We start from the raw sequence: 13,223 nt of genomic DNA on the forward strand, positions 1-13,223 counted from the left end.
CTGAATAAAAGACGCAACACCTTTGATATACTTATCACACAGTCTGTCACGCTCTTCCACCCAACTTTTATCAATCTTTGGTAACAAAAATAAACAAAAAAGGATGCTTAGAATAACAGCAATAAGGCGGACTTTAAATTATGAAGTTTTTTTTTAAATTAAGATGTATATATGTATAAAGTGTATGTGGCCTTACCATGGCAACTTTGCTTTGCAGTAAAGATAAAGCCTAATCAGTTCGGAAATTCGTCGAGTTGCAGTGATACCTAAAGAGACACAGTCAAAAAGATTATCATCAGAATTGTTCATACACACATCTAAAAAATTCAATGAAAAACAAGCTTTAACAGTTAATTAAAAAAACTCGAATTCAAACCACTGAATCAAACTAACCTGCTGGTGAACGCATAAGAAGAACTGGTGCTGTTCGTGAGGTTCCGGTAGGATTTGTATGGATTGGTGGTGAATGTGCGAACAACTGAGGGCTTTATAGCTCAATTTCGGTATTCGAATTAGTGAAAACCCACTTCTCCCAATCCTATCTACAAATTCAAGTACTCCTTTTAATTTCTCTGTCGTACCACTCAATTTTAATAGCAGCACTTCAATTTCTTGGCCAATAATTCAAATTGGAGAAAACCCACTTATCTCAATCCTATACAAATTCTAATGCTCCTATCAATTTCTCCGTTCATCACTCAATTTCAACAGAAGCACCTCTGACTTCTCGTAACTTAACCACAAACTTCGTGTGATCGTGTTTTCCTTTTTCGAAAACACATCATCTAGTTGGTGGTGCAGCGGCAAGGAATTAGGGATTGAATTGAACTGGTCACCCCTGAAATTGGGCAGAAAAGGTGACCGAGCTTTCTGTTTAATAAATTTATAAAGGAGAAAGCAGCCCTGATTAAAGAAGCCAAACTGGTCCGAACAAAAACGGGCACTCCAGTAATTTGTACTTCGACCATATATATCATATGTAATTTCAGCCAATAGCATACTCAGCTTAGGTGTTGTCTGTTACTACTGCACATTACGTATTCTAGAAAATGTACAAATTCAAACAACGCAACTGTTGTTAATCCACATATATTTCTTAGGTTCTAATATCCTCTTTGCGTGAAGGCTTTGTATTCACGTAGGTTATGTTACAGACAACCATTATACATGTTTACTACCCACTAACATCATTAAGAAATCACTAAAACACGATTAAAACAACCTAACTTACTCCCACAAATACAATTTAGTGGTTTGACTTTCTAACATAAATAAACAAATTGCTACAATTAAGGAACTAATGTAATACGTGAGAAGAATAAATCAAGTTCTACTTACCGGGAAGTCATGTTTGAGTTTAATCTTCTTTCCGAACAGGTGAGGGATTTTATAGCTCAACTTTGGTATTCGAATTCGAATTGGAGAAAAGACACTTCTCCTAATCCATTTTGCATAATTCCTCATTCTTCCTTGAGATATAATATGCCATTAAGAAAGATGAAGTGACTAGATAATAAATAAGCTATCGACGAAATAAAACACAACACTTACTAAAACAAAATAACTAGACATTCATTAACATTACTGAAATGTTTAAAAGACACGATACTGACACTTAATACTTAAACAAATAAGTAAACTGAAAATGGACACTTACGGAAATACTGACACCCACGTTACGGAAACACTCACTAGATCTAACAAACTGAAAAGGGACACTTCTAAACATCCACCTAAGACAAACTCTTAATAAATTTCTAACTGATTCTAGGAAAATGAAGAACTAAGCATCTTCCTGAATAGTATCCAAGTTTGCATCAACATTTGGATTACGATCCAGTACTTGATTAAGGACATTTTGTCGAAAACTTGCAGCATCCTCTTTCATCTGTTGAACTTGGTCTTCACACTGCTTGATTTTATCATCCTTCGTTGCAAGGAGTGCAAAGAGTTCTTCTGTCTCCTCATCAGAAAGTCTACGGTTACGGTGTCTTTTTGATTTCCTCTTCAGAACTTCGTCATATATTTCATTTTCATCAGGAGTGCCCCCTCCCACAATGCCTTGCTCATACATCTCGACCATTTTGTCCTGAACATGTAAGTCGATTTTGTCAATACAAAACAATCATTTTTTTCAAAACCTAGACTAAACAACAATATCACAGTTAATAAAACATTATAAACCATTGCAAAGGTATAAAGAAAGTACAAAAAGAATCTGTAATCAGAAATGTAATCCTCAGCTGATTCAACTTACATACTGAACGTGAGCTGTTTCAGATATCCAAACACGCTGACCCTCTTTGATATGCGTGTGAGTATCGTGAAACGTTTGTATTTTGGAAGCTTGCACTCCCAAAACTTTTTTCTGGAAGAAGAAGAGAAAATATCAACAAAGAACATCATAAATACTTTTTACACAGTACTAATTTTTAATCAGAAAATACCTTCTCTAGGCGCACTTGAAACGCACGAGAACCCCCACAGTGGTTGTACTCGACTTGCTTCCGATTGTTCAACCCTGCTGCGGACCGCTTCTGAAATTTAAAATAAGAACTAAAATAAGTATGCATATATAACTTATAATTTATAAATATGAATACCAATTAAGAACCAATTACTTTACCTTAAATTTCTCTGAAAAAAAATGGTCACACAACCATAACCAATTCTCTGGTGAGACGTTCTCGAATGGCTTCAAGCGGGCTTCTTCAATAGTTTCAAACTTTTTGAAGTGCGCTGACATTTGAGTCCTGTAGTTGCTGTATCGTCTGGCCATACAGTCATTTAGATATTTCTTAATAGAAGGACGCGTAATGTCCAGTTCGAACTTGTCCTACAATAACATGATAAAGTTTGACAGGTGGATCAAAATTATCTCAAAATAATCAAAAAAAACAACAAAAAAATTTTAAAATACATCTTTGGAAGATTTCTGCCTACGTACATTGACACATTCAATTAGAACAACTCTTTCATGCTCAGGAATTTTCTTCCAAGAAGTATATTGCATCGGAGCAAAGTCACGAACAATTATGCCGCATTCAGTAGATAATTTGCACCTATTTGTGGAGATTGGTTACCTCGCTACATCTGAGAATTTGATAGGCAATTTTCCATGATGGGCAATCCAATCATCCAGATCTATGCCGCGTGAGCGTCCACGGACATTCCGTTTCCCCAATGCAGATCCTATGATTACAAAAATAACAATGAGTATTTTTTGAAATGGTTGCTGACATCTCAAAAAAGAAAAAGCATCTTAATATCAACTCTAATCGTTTGCGAAACGATAAACACCGACTTGAGACATAAATGCCGACAAATAAAAAGGGCAATGGGTTTTCGAATAAGTAAAACTATACCAGCGTTAGTTGGAGCACCCAAACGTTCCATACGTTCCATTATGTCTTAGTAGTTTGTAAACCTAATTATTAAGGAGAAAAACAAGATCATAAGGACACATCCAAAGATGAGAATTAAACGCAAAGACAATGTTGATTTACAAGTTACTCAATCATGCAGTCTTCCATTAAGCTGTAAGAATTACACCTAACACGATCCTTTGTCACACACACCAAATATTTCCGAAATGACTCCAATCAGTGAAAGTAAGTACAAGAAATGGCATATGGAAAGAAAACCAATTTCACCAGTTTTTCTAGATGTAAGGCCATCCAACATGATTTAAAGCATGACTCCATTCATCAAACAACATAAAAAAGAGAAATAAGTTTATGCATTCATTAGAAGAAAAAAATCTTCTCATTGAGATAAACCATCAAGCTTTAGAATCTACTAATGGATTGAGAAAATTAAAAATATAAACAAAAATCTGGAAAAAACAATACCGTCTTTCAGAGGTGATGTATATGAACTTTGTGAGTCGAAGTCAATGATTTTAAGGCTTTATTTATAGATGGGAAAAATGGACTACTGAGCGGGAAGGATCCCGCTGAAAGGAATTTTACTTTTTGATATGCATCCCGCCAAAATTTGAGAAGTTATCCTAAAACTAAACAACCCACTAAAATCAGTATCTATTTGATGGTTACAATCGGTTTTTTTTTGTTCATCTATATCTTCCAGAGGTTTTTCTTTTTTTTTTAATACACGTTACGGGTGGTGGGGGTGGGGGTTGTACGTAGAAGAAGCAACTGATGGTATGTATCCATTAGCTCATGGTTAATGTCCATGTTATATGGTTAATGACTTTATTTCAACACAAGTTAGTGGTTCTGCTAGGTGTTTTTCTTTTGAGTGTTAAGGCCAAGTATGAGAAACTAAGAAGTAAAAACGATGGACCTGAGGAAGACTCGAAGTTTATGGTTAAAGTTAATTTGGGTGGAAGAGAAACTAACACAAGAAGAAGAATGTCTACCATTTCCAAATAGGAAGACTCCAGCTAATTTGGGAATAAAATCTATATTGAACGGTTATGTTGACGGGCTTAAAGAGCTCAAACGTTTAGTTGATCTTGCTGGTAGTATCAGCAAGTACATCCACATAATTCAAAGATGAAACACTCTGTGTAATAGGATTCGAGTATGAGAAAGAGAAACTCGATTCTTCTTGGTAAAAGAAAAGAAAGTAGTTTATAATATGTTCCCCCAAAGGGTCATACAGGTGGTGCGGTGCATGAAAGTTGAGTGCCCAAGATTGGCACGTGTTGGTACAGAAATATCTCTGCTGTACTATACAAATATTACGTTTATATATAGAACACATGATCTAATATTAAATTTTTTTTGTTCGAAAGATATGTTGTTGGAAATATATAGTCATTCCTTATAACATGGGCACTAACCATGAGCTAATGGATACGTCCCGTAGGTTTCTTGCTCCACCCACACCATGACGTGATATTTTCTAGAAATAATATGAAAGCTCACTACAAGAAAATAGGTGTATTGCAATATGTCACAGATGTGGCAACAACCCATATTTAGCGTGGATATAATTTTTTGCCACATAAAAATATTTTACCACACCAGTGGCTATAAGTGCGGCAAAACAACCCTAACACCACAGTTTGTATGTAGCTAAAACTCATTTACTAATTTAATGGCCATAGTAATATTATGTTTTAGATTATGTACGGTAAAAAAACAATGACAAAACATGAATCCAAATAAAGAATTTTAATTCCATCAAAAAAAGTAGTTGTCACAAGGCATAGAGAATCCCACTTAACCACAAGGAAACAAAAAAATTACACAATCAAAACTAAAGAAACATAATAAATCAAACTTGGCTTAGTCCATGTTAAATCAACTCCCAGGTGGCCTAGGTATCCAATCCCAGACATCTGTTCCTGTTCCAGCGTACCTGCTAAACAAACCAAAACAAAGACCACCAAGAAAAAATCTTATCAACAAATGTAGAGAACCATCATGTCTAATGGAACACCAACAAGCACCTTTATTATCAAAGAAGAGATACTTACAATCATTTTGAGGTCTGTTGAGTTGGTCCCTCGATATGTAAAGCGGCTCCGCAAGTCCGAGTAGCTTCTGAGGTCTCCAGGCTGCTCCCCAGGTCTTTGGCCCTGCTCCAATGGTATGAAAGGAGTCGCCCCGTGTCTGTTGAGATGCTCCCCAGGCCTATAAATTATTAATACGAAACAACCCACTAAAATAAGTGTCTCTTTGATGGTTACAACCGCATCAGAAATTTTTCCTTCATCCATATCTTCCTGAGGTTTTTTTTTTTTTTTCTTTACACGTCATGGTGGGGTAGAAGAAGCAACCTATGGGATGTATCCATTAGCTCATGGTTAATGAATATATTCCAGCACAAGCTAGTGGTTCTGCTAGGTGTTTTATGAGTATGAGAAACTAAGAATAACACAGACCTGAGGAAGACTCATGGCAAAGGGATTTGTATCTTCCGTTGTAGAATGAGAGAAAAATGGAACTTGTATTTATACAATGATGTTTACATATTTAAGATGAGTCAAGAAATAAAAACTAAATAATCTAGTTCCCTAAAACACAAAAATTCTATACTAATTTTTACATATATAACTGAAATCAATGTCTTCTACAATAATCTTCGGTCATAGCTAGCTCATCTCCATTGACTTTTGGTACAACTATTTAGTTGGATTTTATAGGCAGACTAATTGATGCATATATCTCCCAAGATAAATGCTTTATCTTTTGCATTTAAAACAAAATTGATATTGCATGTGTGGAATTTTCTCACATGCAACTGTGAATCTTAACAGGTGGTTCAAAGTTAATTTGGGTGGCAAGAAATCAGCCATGAAATTGAGGTGCGTCTGTTGAAATTTAGTGGTCGACGGAGAAATTAAATGTAGTATTAGAATGTGTATAAGATTAGGATAGGTGTGTTTTCCCCGATTCGAATTGAGCTATAAAGGCTCGTACCAAGTTGCCGACTTTGCAGCACTAGAGCATACGAAATATCTGGATGCAAGAGTATCCTGGAGAAAAATAAATAAGCAAAAGCTTGTCTATTTGGATTTCCTAATTTGTCTATAAAATAAGCATTCATGTTTCTATAGAATTAGTATTTGCATGAAACCGAACTTACGTACGAATTATAGCTACTTCGAGTGACTATTATATCGAGAAGCTTGAGATTAACGATTAGGGACATCTTTGGACGGTAGATATTTGATTTAAGACTGTCATGCGGATCAAGGAAAGTGTATTTTCTTTGTAACGACTAAACAACTATAAATCATGAAGCTCCGGGAGGGTTCTGACTTCAAACTTTGCATGATACATCATTGAAATCTATAAATATGAAGCTCAATATCGATTCGAACTTCAAATTCGGTATAACGACAAACAAATTATGAATCATGAAACTTCGGTAGGGTTCTGACTTAAAACTTGTCCTGCTACATCATCGAAATAGATAGAGTCGATTAGAACTTCAAATATGATACAACGACATAGAAACTATAAACCAAGAAGCTTTGGGAGGGTCTGACTTCAAACTTAGCATGATACATCACCGATATCGATAAATATGAAGCTAAGACTCGATTCGAACTTCAAATTTGGTATAACGACAAACAAACTATGAATCATGATGCTCCGGGAGGGTTCTGACTTCAAACTTGGCATGATACATCACAGAATCGATAAATATGAGCTATTGTCGATTCGAACTTCAAATGTGGCATAATGGCATACAAACTATGAATCAGGAAGCTCCGTGAGGGTTCTGACTTCAAAATTTGCATGATACATCATACAAATTGATAAATATGAATCTCAATATCGATTCAAACTTTAAACTCGGTATAACGACAAACAAACTAGCATATTGTATGCATACCCTGGCTCCGAGGTCGAAACCTGGCCATGAGTGGACCAATATAAGTCGAAACTTGGTAAAAACGATGAATTCTTCCATTTACAGGTAAGATTCCTTCGGAATATTCTCCGAAACCTTAAACAAACCATATTTTTGCATATTGTATGCATAACTTGGCTCTGAAATTGAAACCTGGCCGGGAGTGGACAACTATAAGTCGAAAACTTTGTAAGAACGATGAATACATCCATTTACAAATAAGATTCCTTCTGAATATTTTCTAAGAATTTAAAGAAACCCTATTCTGGCATATTGTATGAATACCCTGGCTCCAAGGTAGAAACCCGTCCGGGAGTGGATTATTATAATTGGGAAACTTGGTAAGAACAATGTATCCATCCGTCATGTAAGATTCCTTCAGAATATTCCTCAAAATTTAAATAAACCCTATTTTGGCATATTGTATACATAACTGGCTCCGAGATTGAAACCTGGCCCTGGGTAGAACATTATAAGACGAAAACTTGGTAATAACGATGAATCATCCATTTACAGGTAAGATTCCTTCGGAATATTCACAGAAACTTTAAACTAACTATATTCTGGCATATTGTATACATACACTGGCTCCGAGGTCGAAACCTAACCGGATTGGACTACTATAAGTCAGAAACTTGGTCAAAACGATGAATCCATCCATTTTACATGTAAGAATCCCCAAAAAATTAAACAAACCCTATTTTGTCATATTGTATGCATAACCTGGCTCCAAAATTGAAACATGGCCATGAGTGGACAGTTATAAGCCGGAAACTTGGTAATAACGATGAATCAGTCCATATACATGTAAGATTTATTCAGAATATTCCCTGAAACCTTAAACAAACTTTATTCTGGCATATTGTATGCATACCCTGACTCCGAGGTCGAAACCTGACCTTGATGAGTGGACCATTATAAGCAAAAAACTTGGTAAGAACGATGAATCCATCCATTTTACATGTAAGATTCCTTCAGAATATTCCCCAAAATTTAACAAATCCTATTTGGCATATTGTACGCATAACCTGGATTCGATATTGAAACCTGGCCCAGAGTGGACCATTCTAAGACGGAAACTTGTTATTAGCGATGAATCCATCTATTTACATGTAAGATTCCTTCGGAATATTTCCCGAAACCTTAAACTAACTCAATTCTGGCATATTGTATGCATACCCTAGATCCGAGGTCGAAACCTGGCCAGGAGTGGGATACCATAAGTTGAAAACTTGGTAAGAACGATGAATCCATCCATTTACATGTAAGATTACTTCGGAATATTCTTCGAAAATTTAAACAAACCATATTGTCATATTGTTACGCATAACCTGGCTCCTAGGTCGAAACCTGGCCCTGAGTGGATCATTATAAGCCAGAAACTTGGTAAGAATGATGCATCCATCCATTTACAGGTAATATTTCTTCGGAACATCCCCAAAACCTTAAACAAACTCTATTCTTCCAACTTCGATACTTCAAAAGAAAAAAAAATCTCTTTAAACTTCACCGCCGATATGAAAATTTCTTTATCTTAGTTGGGCCATGATTCCCTAATAAATTGCAGAGTCCTCCATCAAAACGAATTTGGATATGTTGGAAAGTGTATGGTCCTAAGCATACAGCTGCATGCATGTTAAAATTGTTTTCAATTGAATACACACTGAGCTCTTCATAATCTAAGCCCCGTCTAATTTGACACAACTAACAAAATACTAGGGCCTGCTTGAGAGGTCACGACGAGGATTATAAGCTTTGACTAATTTGACCTGACCAACAAAACATTGGACATTCTTAATGAGCCACCGTTGGAATTGTAAGCTTATTGTAGGCTCCCTAATTTAATAATCTGACTAACTATATACGGCTTTAACCATTACCGGCTGATTACAACTTTATGATAGGAACAACAAAAAGGAAACCAAAAAAAGTTGAACTGTGTGTGTATGGTGTGATTTCTAAGATGCACACAATATGCTTGCAAGTATACAAGGTCAAAATTTATAATATAGTGATGAGTAGGGGTTTGTCCACAGGGAGAGGAGCTTATGAGAAGTTTTCCTAACTAAGATGTGTAATAAGCTAAGGGCAGGCAAGGTTGCAGGCAGATAAACAAGAACATAAATTAGGGCAAAAGAGAAGCAGGTTAAGGACCAAAGCAAGGAAAGGTAAGCAAGAACCAAAAATGCAGGGTAAGGAAACAAAGGAGCAGTTCAAGAAAAAGCAATAAACAACCAAGGCTTGGCAGCCAAGGGAAAGGGGAAGGATTGTGTTTAGTGCACTGACCTCAGTGCAAAATAGTTATAAAATGCAAGAACATGAAAAGCAGGGAAAGTAACATGTGAAATAAGCATACAAGATTGAAAATGAGATTGATTGAAAGATAAGTGGTGGGCAAGCCAAAGCATATGATCCACCTTGTATCCTAATCAAGTAACATGGTCTAGGTTGAGTTCTTTCCTAAGCATACAACTAGAAATGAGAGAATACCAACTTGCTTGCTAGGCTACCCCTAGCATTGGCTGTCTTTTGACAGTACAGCCAATCACAGGCTCTATAAGCATTGGTGTCTCTCAAATGCACATTCACAAAACAGCAACAGGAAGTAGCCAACTAACTCCAACACACTTGACAGTGCACAAGGTTTCACTGAGCCTGGCCTGAAGATGATTAGCTCATGCTAACCATGTTGTGACAACAAGCATACACTGAATGATATAAATTAAACATAGAGCATCATACAATGACTACAGCATATGAGCAAATTGCATCAGTAAACATACAATCCTAAAGTTCAGTTCATGAATTTTTGTTCAAATCTACTGGCTAGTCCAGAGAGGTAAAATAGTATCCTCTCATGCTCTCCAAAACATCATTTACTACTTCTACCCAAAATTAGCTTTTTCCCCAAATTTTCAAAGTCAGTGAAATTAGGTTTGCAATTACCTAATTTTATGGCATATTCCTCCCATGTGTGACAACCCATTCTTCCTCTGATTCTTCATGCCCTCCATGCCTTCAATTCAACTCTATTCCACCTAATTGTCAATTTCACCTCTAGGGTTCCTGACATGGGAGAGGCGTGAAATTGATGATTAGGAGGACGTAGAATTGATGAGAGTGGAAATAATGATGGGGGTTAGGGTTGTTGTGGAGAGCTGGTGGTGTTTGGTGGCGTCAGGAGTGGTGGTGATGTATTGTGGTGCGGCAGTTTGCAGGAGGTGGCTTTGCAGAGGGGTGTGTAGGTGATGGTTCGATTGTTTGGGAGAAGGGGGTTGTTTGGGTAGGTGGTATGGGTTCGGTCACTAGGGTATGAGGCGGGTGTATCTAGTTTTGATGTTCTGTGATGCTGAGTCATTGGATGCGAAGCTGGTAGGTAGATCGGACGGTGATGTGGAGTGAAGCTTGGAGCGACCGTTAGATTGTATGATACAACAAAATGAGTGGTACTTGATGGAGTTAGGTACTGTAGTGTTAGGCGGGTATATCAAACTTCGATGCGCAGCAAGGGAGCGACCGTTGGATTCAACTACCATCTAATCTGAAGGCTTGGAATTTCAGCGCTGTGGTGCTTGGCAGAGACATCAGATTTTGATGCTCAGCAAGGAGCGACCGTCGGATGCTTCTGAGAAATGATCTGATGGCTGAGAACGGAGGCGCTTTTGTGTGTAGAAAATGAGGTTGTGCGCACCATTCTTCGCGGCTTCCTTGCGTAATTTCTCCCGGCTTTTCACTACTTTTCTGCTCTTTTCGCTCCGCTACTCATCCGAACTTTATTTATTACCTAAAAATATAAAATTAAGTAAGAAAAATATTTATTCTTGAAAACGCTGAAAATACAGAATATGGGATAAAATGTAGAATTAATGCGTAAAAGATGAGTTAAATTGCCAACAAAAAGGGATAAATAAATACAATATTTGGCACTCATCAAATACCCCCAAACCTGAATTTTACTTGTCCTCAAGTAAAACAAAACTAAGGAAATCCTAACTATACCATTGTCGCTGGTCTCTCGAATGCATTTAGCGCATGCACTAAGCCTTTTAAACCACTAAGTGTCCCTAGTGGACGAGTTGAAGTCTCGTGAAGGTTTGCTTAGAACGTACCTACAAAGTTCTAGGTCAAAATATAAGCTCAGATTCCATCAAACGTGACATGTGCAAAACAGTTTAAGCTCACAGCAAAATGGAGATGTCAATCTAGCTATCAAGGCACAATCCTAGCACTGATAACAAATAAGGACATGTGATAAGAGTGTAAAGTGTATCTACACATGTGTAAAGAAAGATCTGAAGTCATGACTACTAATCACCAAGAGATAGTTTCTCAGGCTAAGAACTGAGGTCGAAATCTAGCTAGCTGTCCGGACTTTACGAGAATTGTGAATGAGTTGGAGGTATTTCACAATTTCTCGCGTTGTACATCAATGGCATACACCCTTCCTTGCTTATTACAACGAAACAACAAAAGATGACTATTTACATGACTCTTATTTACATTGACAAATCTCTTTTTATTTTTAGAACAAGAGATGATGGAATTGATAAATACTTGATTTTTTTTTTTTTGTATTTTTTTTCTGATATATACATCGTTTTTTTTTTTTTTTTTTTTTTTTTTTTTTTTTTTTTTGCAGAATGAAACACTTTTGATACATGAACCACAAGAAATACAAATTACATGACACTTCGCAAGAGGTAGCCCTTTTTGATGCACCCAGTTAAATTCGATGGTTGTTTTTCTTAATGTAACCTCCATCTTCTATCCCAACCAACCAAAGAACAAGCTAGTCCAGTTTCGTTCAGTATTCTAAAGTGATTGGAAATCGTGACTTCCTATCCAACACCTTGAAGATCGAGGCCATACATGTATTGGTAGATCGTGCGCGTGCAAATTTCTTATCACTATGTGAATTGTGCTAGAATCAGGGTGCCTAAATATCTAGACTAAGACTCCTAATAAAAATACATATTTGCACAAGAGTCAACATTTCAAGGTACATGAGCTCCATTTTTTATGATTTTTGATTTTTTTTTTTTTTTTTTTTGGAATTTTTCAATTTTTTTCAAAAAGATTTAATTTTTTTTTTTTTTATTAAATCTTTTTTTTTTTGGAATTTTTCAATTTTTTCAAAAAGATGGAGTTCGTTTTCTATTATGGCAATTTATCATGGTATCTACTCTATACCCCCAAACCTAAACTAAATATTGTCCTCAATGTTTCAAAACATGGAAAGAATTATAAAACAATATATGAAGAGGAACATGCTAAGTAGAGTAAAAGGAGAGAGAATACCCGATTATACGGCGGAAGCTCGATCAAAACTCCGTTATTCAAGGCAAAAATCCATCATAATAGGAGTCACAATGGATGAGCACAAAATATATACAAAAGGAAATTTAACTAACACATTATCTACAAGAAAATTTGGTTGTTAATGGGATTGGACTTTTTGGAAAATTTTGGTTTTGTCGGGAGACATGAAAATTTTTTTTTTTTTTTTTTTTGGTTTTTAGGGAAACATTTGAAAAACTGTTTGGTTATTTAGGGAAAGAGTGGACCAGCTTAGTCCACATAGACTGGGTCCTCCAGGTCGGTTGTTTCAATGTCGGGTGGGAATGGCTCAAGGAATGGCTTTAATCTCTGCCCGTTGACTTTGAAAACGTTCTTGTTGGAGACATCCTCCAACTCTACAGCTCCATGAGGAAAAACTGTGCGTACTAGGTACGGATCCTTCCATCTGGAACGCAGTTTTCCTGGAAAAAGATGTAATCGGGAGTCATACAGCAAGACTTTCTGACCAGGAGTGAAGGATTTGCGCAGAATACGCTTATCATGAAACATCTTCATCTTCTGCTTGTACAGCTTGGCACTGTCATAAGCCTCAT

General features: G+C 36.5%; 1 protein-coding gene across 1 annotated transcript; it reads right to left on the bottom strand.

The window, feature by feature from the left end:
* Nucleotides 1-1,557: 1,557 nt before the first annotated feature.
* Nucleotides 1,558-3,873, bottom strand: LOC113277211. The gene is made up of 7 exons (XM_026526366.1): nt 3,852-3,873; nt 3,366-3,427; nt 2,948-3,192; nt 2,627-2,836; nt 2,448-2,537; nt 2,258-2,368; nt 1,558-2,089 (listed from the first exon to the last, which is right to left on the bottom strand). The coding sequence occupies exons 3-7, from the start codon at nt 3,011-3,013 to the stop codon at nt 1,784-1,786; spliced, it is 783 nt and encodes a 260-aa protein (XP_026382151.1). The 5' UTR covers nt 3,014-3,192; nt 3,366-3,427; nt 3,852-3,873; the 3' UTR covers nt 1,558-1,783.
* Nucleotides 3,874-13,223: the final 9,350 nt, after the last annotated feature.

Source organism: Papaver somniferum, chromosome 1 (assembly GCF_003573695.1).
Source record: "Papaver somniferum cultivar HN1 chromosome 1, ASM357369v1, whole genome shotgun sequence".
Classification (NCBI taxonomy): domain Eukaryota; kingdom Viridiplantae; phylum Streptophyta; class Magnoliopsida; order Ranunculales; family Papaveraceae; genus Papaver; species Papaver somniferum.